Here is a 17,646-nt window from a genome sequence, read left to right on the forward strand (position 1 = left end):
CCCTACAGCATTAGGTTTCTCTTTATTTACCTAAATTGACCACGCCCTTCAATAATTTTCTTGACGATAAAAAAGAGATTGGAAGTATGTACAACCCATCAATTGTTGGTTCGTACGGTTATAGGATTGTTCTCAGGATTATTTTTGGAAATGAGCCAAGTTCCTGTGTTATGGTGGACCATTGTCAATAAGTCTAAACATACATCACAGATCTCATTCTTTTAAACTTTGTTTTGGTGGCCATCATTTTTCTCTCCTTTAAATAAAATTAACAAAAAAAAAAAAATTAAATATGTAAGCTCTGACAACTCTCGTCTCTGTAACACATTTAAAGGGCTTTAGAAGAGAAAGGATGAGAGATAAAACTAACTACATTTTTTTTTGAAAAATTCAACTATTTGTAGGCAACCTCCAATTACACAGCCATTTCTTCAACGATATGCAGTATGACAACTAAGCCCTTAATTCTTAACTGTTAACAAAGCACTCCTCTCAAGCACCGACATGTTTTAAAGTATATTTTTTTGATGGCAGCAAGGCAGTCCTTATTTTCCAAAGTGTAGTAGCATGCAGAATGTACATTGGTCTGTTTTTTCTGCTAATTTGCTTTGCTAGTTATCAAAATAGGAACGGAGTAGCTTGCTTCATTCCATAATTCTCACACAGAAAGACAAGTCACTTGTTACTTAGATCATGTGGACGTACACGGCAGGCATTTGATCAGGTATTAGTAAAGTACATCTCAATCTGCAATGTCTCTGCTACTACATCACTGTAGTCCTTTCACCCTGCCATGTCTCTGTTACTACATTACAGTGGTCCTTTCACCAACAAACTTTGTCATCCTTTCACTTCTACTTAACAAAGGACAGAGGTCTCGGAAACTCATACATTGCAACTCTAAAGTTCATTAATGCTACTGAGCAGGTTCTGCCTGATCCCTCATTGATATTTTCTTAGGTGAATATGCAGCCTAAACTCCTTTCTTTAATGAACAATGCTGTACACCCCTTCCTCAATAGCCATATCTGTCGTTCAAAGAAGTCCGTCCATCACCTGATTGTCCTGCACAGAACAAAGGAATGTATGATCATCCAATAAAATGAAATTCAAGCATATAGTCAGAATATTGAACCTAATTGTGCTAACCTTCAGGAGGAACCCATGAGTCATAAACTTTCTCTTCATTCAAAAACGAAGGTTTCTCAGGCCCAAGCACCCTTTTAGGCCTCCTCTCTTGGCTTTCATGTCTGTCCTCATCATCATTAGCATACAGTCCCCTTTTGTGCTTTAATAATAGTGCCACGGCATCCTCAGCTATTTGTTCACCTGAAGTGGAAGATGTCATTTGCTGAGAGGCATCATTACTATTTGTTCCAGTTGTCTCAACTTGTTTCCGTTTCATTAAAATTAGACCAGGAGCAGCTGACTCAATTTTAGATTCCACAGAAGTCCTTGCATCATCGCCACTGCCCAAAATTTTGTTCCTGTCCTTGTAGTCAACAAACTCATTGGACTCGTCCACCTCTCGCAGACGCTCTGGGGCTATCAGTTGTTGAGTATCATCTGTAACCCTGTCCTCTACAGCTCCAAGCCATTGGGGCTTTGGGACAGTGTATACAACATTCTCAGCCTCCAATCTGTCACAGCCAGGTTCTGACTTGTCCAAACCCACAGTTCCAGCAGCAGGTTTCTCTCCTTTTATGGAGAGATCTGCCTTTACACAATCCTCACTGAGTTTCTGTGTTTCCATATGTGGTTTCTCGTTATCTGTCCTTGCAAAATTCTCACTGCTGTTTTGTGTTTCTGCAGGTGGTTTCTTCTTGATGGTAGAGGCAACTTCTGCAGATTTTTTTGGTTTGGGTTCTTGTACTTTCAACTCCCTTTTCTTGGCAGCTTCTCCCGTTGGATCAGCAATATTCAAAAGGTAGCATATCCTATCCAGCTCAGACTTAAGAGTTGACATTTCCTCCTCAAGCTGCACACTTTTGTCATACACTAACAGAAAAGAAGAGAAAAGAAGAAATCAGCAAGTATAAGAAGTGCACATATCAAATCTCTGCCTGCATCTCCAATTTAAGACACATTGTTGCACATAATGATATGGAAAAAAGAAACAGTCATTTGTCAATATTAAAGTTATCAAATGCGGATTGCTGCCTGTCGCGGCCAACCCTAAAAAATGCTATAGAGCTATAGCAGGTTGCGATTGCGGATATAGTGGAATAGATCAATGGAACTTAGATATACCACGCATATATATGCTCAAAATTAAAAAAATTAAAGCATGCTGTTAGAATAGTTGTAAAAATAGTTCAGTATATATATAGTCCCACATCGTATGAGCTCAACCTATTAGGTCTTTTAGTCTCTTTAAATAGAGAGCTCTTGTACATTGTAATACACTATGATTATTCAATATACAATTTATATTCTTTAATCTCAAGTTGGTATCAGAGCTTTTTAACTCTGGGGATCCGCTTCCGCTAAAACCCTAAGCCCACTGCTTAGGTGTTCTCTTCTACTTTGCCGTGCATTCTTCCGGCGAGTTTTTCCTCTAAGCCGTGTGTCTCTCCGGCTTGTTTCTTCAACTGTCAGAACCACTTCCCGCCGCCAACAACCGCCGCTCGTCACTGTTCAGGCCACCGGAGCACTGTTCCGGCGAGTTTTTAGCCCAGACTACCTACGATCAGGACCGTCTCATCCCGGCGACCAGTTCTGTGGTGGTCCGACCACCGTCGCGTCAGCCACGCGCCTCCACGCGCCGTTCTTCTCCTCTGCGCGTGGTGCTCACGCGCCACCTTCAACCGGCGCGTGTCCACTGTTCCGGTGGAGTTTTCCGGCCGTTCTTGGACAGAACTTCTCGTCTTCTTCTCCTCTTTCCGAATCTGTGCTTGGTTCTTTGTGGGTCTCACTTTAGACGCGTGGTTCTCCTTGATTGGATATCGTTTGCCTTCGTTTACGGCTTTTATATTCTGTCTTTAAATGGCAGCAGCGTCCCCTGATCTCTCGGAGGTTAACTCTCCTTGTCCTCCTGTCAAAACTTCCTCAGGAATCATCTCTACTAATATTGGGCCCATTACATCTTCCAAACTAAAGGATTCTATCTCTCTTGCTGCGAATATAGCTTAGTCAGACAATGCATCATTTGGTTCAGTTTCTCTCTCACTTGCGGACTATGCTGCACTCCAAACTCTTCTCAAGAAGGCTTCTCCTCAGTCTCAACCATATACTGGTAATCCCGTTGCTTGTGTTTCTCATTCTACATCACTTGGCACTTGGATATTTGACTCAGGTGCTACCGATCATCTCTGTGGTAATACGGAACTCTTTACATCTCTTACTTATTCTGACCATTTACCTTCTTTTACCCTTGCGGATGGAACCAAAGCCCCAGTTCGTGGGATTGGACAAGCTCGTCCGACCTCTAGCCTTGACATCTGTTTATTACATTCTTGGCATCCCTTATAACTTAATTTCTATTAGTAAGTTGATCCACTCCCTCACTTGCACCATTACTTTCTCTAACCATTCTTTTTCTGTGCAGGATCCGGGTACAGGGAAAATGATTGGAGTGGGTCGTGAGTCACGGGGGCTTTACTATCTGGATGTGCCTCGTCCTTCAGTGGCATTCTCTCTCACAGAATCTCCACAACTTATCCACAGTCGCCTCGGTCATCCAAGTCTTTCAAAGTTGCAGAAAATGGTTCCTCTTTTATCCGGTCTTCAGTCTTTAGATTGTGTGTCATGTCAACAAGGGAAGCATACACGTTCCTCTTTTGCCAGTCGAGTCAATAAACGAGCGATGCCCCTTTCTCTCTTGTTCATTCAGATATCTGGGGTCCAAGTCGTACCTTGTCTGTTTTAGGTTTTCGGTATTTCGTTACCTTTATTGATGATTTTTCCCGTTGCACTTGGGTCTATTTAATGAAAAATCGTTCTGAGTTATTTTCCATTTATAAAAAGTTTTATACTGAGATTCATACTCAATTTGGTGTTTCTATTCGTATTCTACGTAGTGATAATGCTAAGGAATATGTTTCTATTGATTTTTCTAATTTCTTGGCCACACAAGGTACTTTACATCAAACTACTTGTCCTCACACTCCACAACAAAATGGGGTGGTTGAACGTAAAAACAGACATCTCATTGAAACTGCACGTACCCTTCTTCTTCATATGTAGGTTCCCCTTCACTTCTGGGCAGATGCTGTACTCATCTCTTGTTTTCTCATCAATCGCATGCCCTCATCTGTGCTCAACAATGACATTCCTTATAACCTATTGCTTCCAGATGTTCCTCTTTATCCTCTAACTCCACATGTCTTTGGTTGTACTTGTTTTGTTCATGGTCTCACTCCTGGTAAGGATAAGTTAACATCCAAAGCCTTTCAGTGTATCTTTCTTGGTTATTCTCGTCTTCAAAAAGGTTATCGTTGTTATTCTCCCGATCTTAAGCGTTACTTAGTTTCCGCTGATGTCACTTTTCTTGATCAACAACCCTTTAATTCTATCTCATCTCAGTTGTCACAGGTTGATCATGTTCTTCCTGTCCCTTTTCTTGACTTGTCTTTGCCAGCTGCAGGTGCTTCTATTCCAGATGACCAACCTATTGCTTCTATACCTGAGAACCGTCCACTTCTCACCTATCAGCGTCGCAAAACTGTGCCTCCTGTCGACTCGACTCTTGCTGAGTCATCACCCACTGCTGTTGCTTCTTCCCCTCCGGATCCTTCACCAGAGGCTCTTCCCATTGCTCAAAGAAAAGGTACACGTACTACTCATAACCCTTATCCTCTTTATACTTTTTTGAGCTATGACCGTCTTTCTTCACTTCATTTCACCTTTGTTTCTAGTCTTTCTTCTATTTCTATTCCTAAGACCACAGGTGAAGCACTTTCCCATCCAAGGTGGCGCCAAGCGATGCTTGATGAGATGACTGCACTTCATTCCAATGGCACTTGGGACTTGTTTCTACTCCTCCAGAGAAGTCTACAGTTGGTTGTCGCTGGGTGTTTACTGTGAAAGTTGGACCTGATGGCCATGTTGATCGACTCAAGGCCCGCCTAGTTGCAAAGGGTTTTACTCAAATATTCGACCTTGATTATAGCGATACATTCTCTCCGGTCGCTAAGATGGCGTCAGTTCGCCTATTTCTTGCTCTTGCTGCTATTCGTCACTGGCCACTCCTTCAACTTGACATCAAAAATGCCTTTCTTCATGGTGATTTACAAGAAGTTTATATGGAGCAACCACCGGGTTTTGTTGCTCAAGGGGAGTCTGGGAAGGTGTGTCGTCTTCGCAAATCCTTATATGGTCTCAAGCAGTCTCCTCGGGCATGGTTCAGTCGCTTCAGTTCTATTGTTCAGGAGTTTGGCTTAATTCGCAGTAAAGTTGACCACTCTGTGTTTTATAGGATCACATCTCCTGATAAGTGCATCTATTTGTTAGTCTATGTTGATGACATCATCCTCACAGGGAGTGATCAAGCTGGAATTCGTCAGTTAAAACAGTTTTTATTCAGTCAATTTCAGACAAAGGACCTCGGGAAGCTGCGTTACTTCTTGGGAATTGAGGTAGCACAATCTAGACAGGGCATTTCTATCTGTCAAAGGAAGTATGCCTTGGATATCCTAGAAGAGACTGGTATGTTAGCGTGTAAGCCAGTTGACACACCGATGGATCCTACTATCAAATTACTACCCGGACAAGGAGAACCATTATCTGATCCTGGACGTTATCGGAGGTTGATTGGGAAGCTCAATTATCTCACTGTGACTAGGCCGGACATTTCTTTTGCTGTAAGTGTCGCTAGTCAGTTTCTTGATTCTCCGTGTGATTCTCATTGGGATGCTGCTGTTAGGATCCTTCGTTACATCAAAGGAGCACCAGGGAAAGGTTTATTATATTCAGATCAGGGAAATACAGAAATTTGTGGTTATTCAGATGCCGATTGGGCAGGATCACCCTCGGATAGGCACTCTACTTCAGGCTATTGTGTTTTCTTTGGAGGAAACCTGATTTCTGGGAAAAGTAAGAAAGAAACTGTTGTTGCCCGATCTAGTGCAGAGGTCGAGTATCGTGCAATGGGAGTTGCTACCTGCGAGCTAATCTGGTGAAAGCAGTTGATTCGGGAGCTCCATCTTTGTGAACAGAAGAAACCCATGACTCTCATTTGTGACAATCAAGCTGCACTACATATATCCTCTAATCCTGTATTTCATGAGAGAACCAGACATATAGAGATCGATTGTCATTTCATTCGAGAAAAGATTCAGTCAGGAGAAATCAAAACGGAATTTGTCAACTCCAATGATCAACTCGCGGATGTCTTCACTAAAGCTCTTACGGGTCCTCGGGTTGAATATATTTGTGGCAAGCTGGGTGCTTACAATATATATGCTCCAGCTTGAGGGGGAGTGTTAGAATAGTTGTAAAAATAGTTCAGTATATATATAGTCCCACATCGTATGAGCTCAACCTATTAGGTCTTTTAGTCTCTTTAAATAGAGAGCTCTTGTACATTGTAATACACTATGATTATTCAATATACAATTATTCTTTAATCTCCAGTCATGCTATTAAAACAAGGATAAAGTCAGTGACAAAAACATTAACAAGTAAACAACAAATTATTAAGAATAAAAAAAAGCATAAAAAAATTAAAAAAAAGGAGGCCTTAGATATCAGACAGAATAAAAAAGAGTTAAAAACATCTTCGTAAAAAATACCATCATAAAAAAATTAATTTAAAGGCTGTCCATGGTTTTTTTTTGCTAAAAAAAAAATCAGATTTAAAATATCATGAAGCTGTTTTTGTTAAAATGTCACAAAGCAATGTTCAAAAGGGTCTATTCTTGCTAAGCCTAAAATTAAAAATATAAAATAGGTTTGATTCAACTTTCTAAAATGTGTCATGAAGGCTTTGAGAAAAAACAGAGAGAACAGAGACTGGGCATGACATATCAGAGAGAACTCTCACCTAGTTGGGATGAAAGCCCTGACATGTAAGCATCCAGTGAATCACCAACATCTTGTGTGGTACTCTCTGACAACATTTTGTTCTTTTCAATCATAAGCAACTCTTTCTTGTCATTCATTTCCTTGACGATGGCATCTCTTTTATCGAGAAGAGTATCCGCAGTCTCAACTGATTTGTTCTCACCAGGCTTCTGATGAGAAGGCTTTCTCTTTGTACGGTCGTAAAATTCATCATCATCATCATCACTGGAAAATGCAAGTAATTGCAAGAAATGCATTTTAGTTTTGGCACATAATATAAATGTTGTACGAGAGTGCCACGCAAGGACATTAAACATTGCACTTGTTTCACTCCAAAAAGAACACAGCATTCCAAAAAAAAAATACAAAAGTAAAATAGCATTAAGCAGTTCAGATATGTGGTTGTCTTCTATTGATATTCAAACATTATATTCTTCTTAGAAAATTTCAGATTTTAAGAAAATTCTCTTTTATAGGTGATATCATACCTTGAATATTCTTCTTCATTTTCTCCTGCACCACCTTTCTTCTTCCCATGAGATATCTTTCCTGTACGTGCACCTATACTTTCTCGAATACTGTCATTTAGTGTCTCTTCCAAGTTTTCAAGTTCTTCCAGTACCTATCCATCGTAACCAAGTTTTCAAGTGCTTATGCATCATAATTTAACCAATTAACAAGATGGCATGATGAAAAACAAATTCTAGTTTTAAAAGCTCTGACTATCACAGGATATGGAGAGGAATATACACGGTTCTTGTCTAATTTGTTTTCTCCAACATTACCTGTGTTATTCTCTGCTCATTCCTTGCAATCTGAGTCTGCTGACCTTGTGTTAGTCCACCCTGAGAAATGTCTTTAACTCGTATAGAATTTATTTCTTTCTTCATGTTAGCAATCTGCACAAAGAAAAGAGCATAAATACAGGGAAAGCCTAATGAGGATACTATCAAATCAACAAGGTTAACAGGGAACTAGGTTGTGTGGCAAGGGAAGACTGTTTATGTCTGTGTGTACACAAATATAATCCCCCATTTTCTGGACAATTTTACCAATGCATATCTTATGGAGATGTCTTCTGCATTCAGTTTACTCGATTGAGACTACAACTTTGATCCATAAAGCCAGGATATCACCTCCTTGTTCAGCCGTTTGGAACATAATCTATCAGCAGAGGTAGGGATACGGAGTACAAAAAATCACTCCCCATTAAACTACGACTAGCGAGGGTGGGGTGGGGTGAAGATAATTCTTGTACGTAGCCTTAACCATGCATATTTGCATAGGGATTCTGAGTACAGTAGTAGGAAAAAGTTCTTTCAATCCCAAAAGATGGGGAGCGGAAGTGAGAAAAAGAGAATTAATTGCTTTGAGTTTTTAGGTCTTTGATAACATTGAGGATGAGATAAAATGAGTCTGACCATTAACCAATATCAAAACAGTGTTTCATATTAATAAGCATTTTGTGTATTATCATTAAAAAATGAGAGACGCAGCCCAGGAAACCAAATTAACAAGAATTATTCACCTTTTCCATCCTTTTTATTATTTTCTCACGGGTTTTTTCCTGTTTCTCAGTAAGCTGTCCTTTATATGACTGCCATGTCACTTCTTCCACATCATCCTGAAATTTGAATCCACCAAGCCAATGAATCAGAAAACATAAATGGCCAACTTGAGTTTTCATACAAAAAGTGAAATTCTAAACATAAAATGTTAATGAATTATTAGTTAGTTCAAAGGAAAAATTATATATATCATACACTCTATATGTCATAATTACAAACTTCTACAAACCTCATCTTCTTCAATAGCATCCTCACCCATGCCCCATGATATACCCTCCGCAAGAGGTCCTTCCATCCTTGCTCGTCGGAGTGAAGCTTCCCTATCTAGCATTGCTTCACGCATCTTTACTTCTCTCATAAGTTTTGCATTAGTTTCCTACAAAATAAAACCAATATGAAAAAAAGGATGCTAATTGCAGTAATAAACTGATAAAAAGTTACATTTGTGTTAAAGAAATAAAGAGGGAAAAGAAAAGAAGATAGATTTAGGCATATCCTCCAGGTCACAAGGCAACAATCCTGCCGGAGGCTCACCCTTTAAGCTCACTATTACATTAGCTAAAGAGTAGATGGTTACATCAAATTGATGCTTGATTCAAATTTCATACATCAACAACATCAAAGCCTTATCCCACTAGGTGGGGTTAGCTGCATAGATCCATTGATGCCATTAGACTGTATAATTGGTTCAAATTTCATGTGAAAAGATGCTTTGAAAACTTTATTGTTGGAAGTATCTCCTTAGAACAACAACATTCAAAGAAATTTCAACAAGCAGAAGAGAAAAAGAAATATGTTAATTGTTCATAAAGTAGGAATGTCATCTTCTTTGAACTATATATTCTAAAATATGGAATTATTTTCCATTGTTATTTATTTGTTAGAAGGAGTTTCTTGCACAGCATCATTGCATGGACCCATATTATAAGAGTCAAGCAGTTGTTAGTTGGATGGTTATGTTGTCAGGAATAGTTAGCCCCTCAACTATATAAGGGAAACATTCTTTCTGCCATAATCATCTTCTAGGGATTGAATTGTAGAATTGAAAGAGAAGTCTCTCAGCGTGAAGGAGAGTGCCCCTTGAGAAGAGCTTGCTCTTGAATTCTGTCCTTGTTGTACTCTTTCCTATTAATCAATTAAGAATTGCTCTTACTTTCATTTTCCTTCCTTTTCCATTCTACCCTTACCTCATTTCAGTAATACCTTCTAATAATCCAGATAATTTTCTTCCTCAGATTGTTTGTCTGTTCTCAACTTTTCGCCTTCCCTTAAAGCCCTTTACCCCTTGCTGCATTACAGATATCTTATATTGCAATGTTACAATTGAAAAGTAGAAGAAGTATTTTGTAGCTACGGACGGCGATGGGCTTTTTCTGGCAGGGTCGTCCGGAAGTTGCGGTCCTTTTTGTGGCTGGTCAAAGTTTAAAGGTCACCGGAATAGTACTGTTCCGGTGAAAAACAGGTGTGGTTTGGCCTTTGGAGCTGAGAAAACGTCCGAACAGTGATAGATCTGAGAAAAAAGAAGCTAAACAGTGGTTCCCTCGGTCCAAAAAGGTCCTTGGAAAAATTTTCCGGTGGCGGCTTGGGCCAAAATATTAAGATTCCACTCCAAAGGCGGCAGTTGCGGAAGCAGAGCCCTCAGAATCGAGAGCTCTGATACTAAATTGAAACGTAGAAGAAGTATTTTGTATATATTGAATTGTGTAAATAACTGTGCAAGAGTTCTCTATTTAAAGATACTAAATGACCTAATGGCTAAGCCCAAAGAAGCTTCTAGAGTAATCTTAACTAATACAAATAATAATCAAATAAATAATTCGAATATTTACAATAGTTACTAATTTTATAAGGGAAAAAATGAAAGGGAGAACTATGATTTAAGAAATCCTGACAAACATGCTTCTAATAGTCAATCCATGTTTAAAGAATGGATAATGATTAATAAGTAGATTAAAAAAATCATGACTCTGGGTTTTTACCCTAATTGAAAATTTGTCCACCAGAACTCCAGAAACTGTCCAAAAGGAAATCCATAAACAATGTGATAATGTATGAATGCATAAGTTCAAAATCAAGTTTTACTGGATAAGCAAGAATGTGCAAGAGCATATTACCAAGGAAGCTATAAATTGAGTAAAGACTTATATATTGTATGTAACAACTCAGAGAGAGCAGGACAAATTTACTAGTTTGCCCCTTTCTTTCTATTCCAATGTCATAATGACTCAAGTCAGAGCTGAACGGAAGATTTGTAAACTTTGTAGGGAATGTATTCGCTAAATCAAAAACCATATAAATAGATACCTAAAACTCAGAAAGAAATACAACAATAGCTTGCAAAAAGAAATACAACAATAGCTTGCAAAAAGAAATCACAAGAAAGGAATGTGCGCAGAATCCATTAACCCCAAGCCCATAAAACACTGGGAGCTGGGACACTTCTCTATTCTTTTTTTCCTTTCAAGAAAGATAAGGAGACACATTGGCAAATATTAAATGGTGAATAGTCATAAATTTCATGAAAAAAAGACATAAAAATGAGAAGCCTAGATCTTACAGGAGGCATCAACTCTGATGGTCCTTCAAAAATGAACAAGCGAGATGACCTGTAAATGGAATACAAGATGAATACATAGAAACATATATTAAAAAAATGAAGTTCCTTATAGATGAAAAACCATTCATTCCTATCATCTTCATCCTTACACTCTCACCATTAAATGAACATAGTAAAACTAAAAGATCAAAAAAGAAAAAAGAAATCAACATGAACAGCAATACATAACAATAACAAAACTAGATGAGGTGAGCCATATAGATGAAATAACCCATCGTGTTTTGTCAAAAACCAAAATTTAATAAGCACATTTAGGCCATGGTCTTTTATAATGGTTTCTTACTGAGGCTTCTATTGGTCTTCTTCTCACATGTCCGACCCCAATTGCAGTGTTCTATTTATTACTAATATAGCAATTGCTTTCTGACCCCAAAGAGAGAAAGTGCATGCATCATACCATTGTTCAGTATAATACAGATTGCAAAAATTATATATTTCAACTTGGGGAAAAAAAACATGATAAGCATACATCTAGCATTTTCCAGAAAAATTCAACCCATAAGTGAGATTATATTCTTAATGGAAACTGTACAGCTTTAGAACTTGGAACATCAGTATAAGATATAGTAACAAAAAAAGAAATTCATTAAGAAAGAAAGAACTACAAAGACAGGAGGATAAGATGTCCTCTGCCAGAAAACTACCAAAAAAGAAAATTATAAAGAAGCACCAAAACCACACGCAAGAAGAACAATGTAAAATGGCAGCCCAATCTCTACGCAAATCTGATACGGCAACCCCCTTGAAAAGACCATGGGGGTAAAATATAATATGCTAATTAAACTGGACTTGTGGCACGTCCCAATTCAACTGGACTCATTGTATATCCCTTTAAGCAGCAAGAGTTCCTCAAGAAAGCTGTAATAATTTATTTAGTAACTGCTGTGTAGGTCCTAATAGATACATGGCACACAATTCATAATAAAGATTGAACATATAAATTATCAGACATTCAGACTATCACATTATTTGAAATAATTTGAAAGAAGCAATAATGCCATAAGAGAGAATCAAAATAAAATGAACCAGAGTAAATGCCTTGTTTATGAGCAAAGTGAAAAAGTCAATACACAAAAATACCTACCGGCCAAATCGAATGACATCACCAACATGCATGTCAACATATGTGTTTTTCTCCACCTAAGCAAATAAAAAAAGAAAAGTAGTTATGTCATTGATGCTATGAAGTTATAAATCTCCAGATATTTTTTGCTAACGAATGTACATAAAGGTAAAAAACTGAAAATGTTAAACCACACCTCCATTGCAGTGAAAATTCAATTGATTCTTGCTATGTTCCTCAATTTTAGTTGTTAATATAATACACAGGATTTTTGGTATATCCATTATTTGACTCAGGATTTTGAGCCTGTCAATTAATATTTGGGCTAAGTGTACTGAAATTCCTACCTAATTACATGATTTGAAAATATAATTAGAGTCCTCATCCATTCCAAAGAAGGGAATTACACCTTTACTTTTTTACTTAAATATCAAGCAGGCCTATTGGATTGCATACCATCAACAATCTCAGAACATTTTCACCATAACCACTGTTAAGTAAACTTTCTATAAATTTTCTATAAATTCTGGACCCCACCCCCACCCCAAAAGAAAAAAGAAAAAGAAAAAAAAAGAATAAGATAAGAGATTTGAGAAGTTATGTTGATAAAAGAATAAAAATTAGAAGGGAACATAGAGGTAAGATTAAACATGAAATGAATAAAGAAAAGTTCCTGTAACAATTACAACTAATATATACGGGAAAATTACCAAATTCAACAGAGAATTGTTATTAAAACGAAGTGTTGACTCGGTAGAAACGGACATTTCTAGGTCCAAAAACGTGTTGAAATGGTGGTAGAAATGGAAAATGAGTTGACTCGGTTGAAACGACGAGTCAACTCGGTAAACTTGGTTGACTCAGTATTTAAAAATAAAATAAAATAAAATCAGCTTTTGAAGAGGGAGAAAATTGTGGTCTGTATTGGTGAAAATGGCGGATGAAAAGCAAATGGAAGTAAAAAAAAGCAATGGATGATACGGTCAACCTTGAGAGCAAGCAGAAGAGTGAAGGAGAAGAGCAAGGCATGAGCTATCAGAGCTTGGAGGGATTTGGCCACTCTTCTCCAACTTAACACTTTCCTCCAAACCAGCATTTTCCCAGAAACTAATAGCAGAGAAAGAGAGACAAAATGACAAAGGTGAAGCACTTGCTGACACAAACAGAAAAACATGTATCTCTCTCTAGCTCTGTGTGTGGTAAGAGATTAAACGTTAAAGAAACTGAAACTGAAATAGAAAATATTGCAGATGATGATATGAAAATTCCTCGGAGTTTGCAAAGAGAGAGTGACTTTAAAACAAACTGTTCCTCCCTCAGCGTTACCATTGACCTTTTTCTTTTTCTTTTTCTTTTTCTTTTTTATTTTTATTCTCTCTCTCTTCCTTCACTTTCATGCCAAAGCAATGTTTTTATCCTATTATCTTTATGTTTTGTGAGAGAATATTTTTAATGGACGAAAATACTCGTAATGTTTGGTTATGCAAAGTTGTAGAACCACCAAAAATTGAAAGAGAAAAAAAGTTGTTTAACCAAGAATCTTATAAAGATATTTATATTTATATATTGCTTATAAAGGTAATGGAAGCAGCCTGAATTAAACATAAGCCTTTTTTTAAAATAAAGTGTTTCAGTCTTTTATAATTTTATTACCTTGGTGTTTTGATTTTAATATGTATTATGACGACTGAGTTTGAACTTAATTTTTATTTGTGATGACATCACTTATGTATTGGTGTGTTTTGGTTTTATATATGTTGGATATATATATATATAGTAAACTCTTATATTTCGTTTACATTTTATGATTTTATGTTTTTGCTCACCCCTTCCGTTTCTACGTTTTAACAACATTGGATCTATGTTTTTTTGTTTTTTTGATAAATTAATAACTTTATTCATAAAAAAAAATCACTCCCCGTTAAACCTGACTAGCGAGTGCGGGGTGGAGGAAATCCTTGTACGCAGCCGCCTTACCCTTGCATAATTGCAAAGAGGTTGTTTCCTAGATTTGAACTCATGACCTTTCAGTCGTAAAGAAACAGTCTTACCACTGCTTCGGTTCGCCCCTTTAAGAACTTTATTAATATAAGAGAAAAAAATTTCAAAGAAAAAGGAAGGATAAGGAAATCTCCAGAACAAAACAGAAAAACAACCAAGAAAAAAGAGAAATCATTGGAAAAAGCTTCCCAATCCCTCAACATATCCATTACTCTTAGTGTTAGGGAAACCCCATTAAAAAGGCCACGTGCTTTTACACCAACTAAATTCCAATGCCCCCCCAAATCAAGTGATGTGCCGCAGGAATGTTTATGAATACATGAGTTCCACTCAAAGAAAATGTAACATAATGTACGTTGCCACAAAAATCTAGCCTCTTTACATTTGCCAAAATCATGAAAGCAAATCATCAAGAATTGGTCAAAGGACCTCGGACACATTCAAAAGAGATATATGAATTCTTTTATCACAATCACTCACAGTATGAATTTGAGGAAATCTTGCAGAATGAGGAAATAATTGGAGATAGAAAACTAAAATGCAATGGGCCAAGGAAGAGGATGCTAATGCTAAGCTCTTCCACAGGATAGCAATGTGTAGAAGAATAAAAACTTTGATTATGCAATTAGAGTTAGGGAATGTTCTACAAGTTAGACATACAACAGCTATTGCAGAGAAGATTATAAACTAACTCTATGTAGAGGCAAACAATTCTTGACCTTAGAAGGGCAGGGTAGATGCCTTATTTACCAATTAAAAGCTAATTGTTTGAAAAGACTGGTTGAAGATGAGAAATCAAAAAGGTCTATTTGAAGCATGGGGAGGAATGAAACTCCCAGGCCACCTTTGACCTGAAATGCTGGAATATTATCAAAGATAGCCTTAGGAAAGTGCAAAATGAGTTCCATTGAAATGGTAGGATTATACTGACATATTTGTTGTACCAAAAAAGGATTGCTATTGCAAAGTGAAGGATTAGACTCATTGACCTTCTTACCAATGGGTAATATATAAGATTGTTGCCAAGGTTATTTTCACTTAGCTAAATGAGGTTTTTAAGTGAAACTGTTTTGGAAAACAAGAGTGCATTCAGTGCAGGTGGAAAGATTTTAGATACAGCCTAAGTAGCAAAAGCTGTAGTTGAAGGATTTTTTGAACAAGGTTTTAGCAAAAGCATCTCTGAACGTGCAATGTTAGCAAATATATTTAGCTGACTCTCCTTCAGTCCAATTAGCAATAGCATAGATCAAATGTCAAAGACAGTTATTTATGCCTTACATAAAAACCTGAGATATTGAGAAGGGGGAATTCTAAATCCCAATTATTGAAGAGTAAGGAGAAATGGAAAAATGTGACAATTCTTGTATCTCTGCCACGGGGTATATCTCAAACATGCAAATAGTAAAGAACAGAAGGATCACAAAAGAATATTAGATGTAACACAGATCTTATAGAAACTATAATCAAAATTTCAAAGAGAGAGAAAATGCAATGTAATACCTGATTCTTGTTCAAAAAGGTGCCATGAGTACTCCCAAGATCATAGAGATATGCATCTCCTCTTCTCTTAAATTGTATAACTAACGAAAGACAAATGAAAACCTTGGTAAGAATCATTGCCAAACTTTATGAATGTTAAATTACAACCATTAAGGATAAATTTTGATTACGATATTCACCATGTTATGCATGGCTTTAATATGACTTACAGATGTTTTCAGAATAGATGGTTTACAAAGCTTAGATTCATGAAATGTATAAACCACAATTCATCTCTCCTTAAACAGTAAAATAGCTTCACTTTTGTACACAAGAAGTTGTGTGTAAACTGTAAATGCAGGTAATCAGGTCATGTTAGCTATTGTGATAAGGTAGGATGGGTTGATATCATTTCATGTTCAGTAAGAAGTAATCACCGTCTAATTCTCTTGAACTAAGCATTTAGAAAACCCACAAAATAGATAAGATTATGCCGGATTTCCTTTGGTCGAGTGTTATGGATATGTATTGGAATATGTGGTTGAGAAAGAAAGTGTTAGAAAGTATGCGAAAACGGGAAACAGAGGAATCAGAGAGTGTTCTGTGTAAACCTAAGTATTGTCCATTCTAAATGAACTGTGTTATGAGTCTTAACATTCATGGAGATAGGTACAGTTGGAGACAGCTGCCTAACTAACTTAAAGTCTGTTACAACAGTAATAGAGAGGCTAACTGTTTATGTTGTTAGAGACATAACCAAAGTCTATAACTATAATAACTAAGCATGGTCTTATACTTGATTAAAGTAAACACACATTCATAAAAGTAAAAACAGATGAAGATATGAAATTGAGAGCAAGAAATGATAAATGTGTAGCGTACCAGCATGAAACCTAGAAATAGTGGGGTGCTCAAGCACAAAGTCACAGAGATCCAATCGCCCAAACATGTAAGCCCCTTTCTCAGACCTGAGCAAAAAAAAAAAAAAACAATGCAAGCTGCAAATTCAGCAACCAAACCTTAAAGAAAGCACATGCAAAATTGAACAAATAAAGCAAGGCAGAGAGAGACTAACACATTGAATTTGTCGATGATGGAACCGTCCTTGAGAACCTCGAGGTAGAATTCATGGGAGGGAGCAGCGCTCCAAGGAGGAATCTTATAGGGAACCGTTACGCCATGAGAAGAGTTGTCGTCATTTGTTGTTGAATCGCTTGGTGGTTGGGGTTCTGCTGATTGGGATGAGTTTGGGTTAGAAGCTTCGGGATTATGAGGAGGTAGAGATGGTGGAGGGATTGGTGCTGCGGTGGTTTCCTCCACAGTGAGTGAAGAAGAAGTTGAAGGAAGATTAGGGTTTATGGGAGGTGGAGGACCCATCGAATTCGTCATTGCAATTGGAATTGGAATTGAAAAGCAGAAAGAGAGGTAAGATGTTAAATTGTTGAAGATGAAAACGAAGACAAGGATCTATCTCAGCCTTGTGAAATAAATTTTTGATGTTAATAACGCCGTTATGGAAGATTGATATCCTACTTTTATTTCTTTATTATTTAAAGTTTAATTAATTTTCAGATATTTTATGGGTCCGTCGCTTCTCATGTGGTTGCTGATGATAAAAGTTGCAGCAAATTTTTAACACTAGATACGCGTGCGGATCCTATAAAAAAAACATCAGGATTCGCACGCGTATCCTGATAAAAATAAGTGTTGCTACACTTTTTTCCTTCTGCAGTCACATAAGAAGTACATTACCCATATTTTATTTATGTATATCATAACTTTTTTAATTATAATTAATCAAATAATTAATAAGATGAAAAAATTCTTCCCAACCTAGGTCAAAGGCAATGTTAAAAAAAAAATGGGTTAAATCCGACGGTCAATTCATCAAAACGGGACTGGTTCTGATTTGTATA

At 37.2% G+C, this 17,646-nt stretch overlaps 1 protein-coding gene across 1 annotated transcript; it reads right to left on the bottom strand.

Annotated features, from left to right (window-relative positions):
* Positions 1–304: 304 nt before the first annotated feature.
* LOC133290215 (uncharacterized) lies at positions 305–17,160 on the bottom strand. Its single transcript, XM_061488274.1, has 12 exons — positions 16,806–17,160; positions 16,613–16,698; positions 15,752–15,831; positions 12,272–12,327; positions 11,128–11,176; positions 8,800–8,946; positions 8,531–8,626; positions 7,788–7,901; positions 7,491–7,624; positions 6,983–7,227; positions 1,150–1,998; positions 305–1,065 (listed from the first exon to the last, which is right to left on the bottom strand). Exons 1-12 carry the CDS (start codon positions 17,117–17,119, stop codon positions 1,016–1,018), a joined length of 2,220 nt encoding a protein of 739 aa, XP_061344258.1. The 5' UTR covers positions 17,120–17,160; the 3' UTR covers positions 305–1,015.
* Positions 17,161–17,646: the final 486 nt, after the last annotated feature.

The sequence above is a fragment of the Gastrolobium bilobum genome, unplaced genomic scaffold (assembly GCF_033153095.1).
Source record: "Gastrolobium bilobum isolate Gb01-03AN ecotype WA unplaced genomic scaffold, APGP_CSIRO_Gbil_v1 utg17055, whole genome shotgun sequence".
NCBI lineage: Eukaryota > Viridiplantae > Streptophyta > Magnoliopsida > Fabales > Fabaceae > Gastrolobium > Gastrolobium bilobum.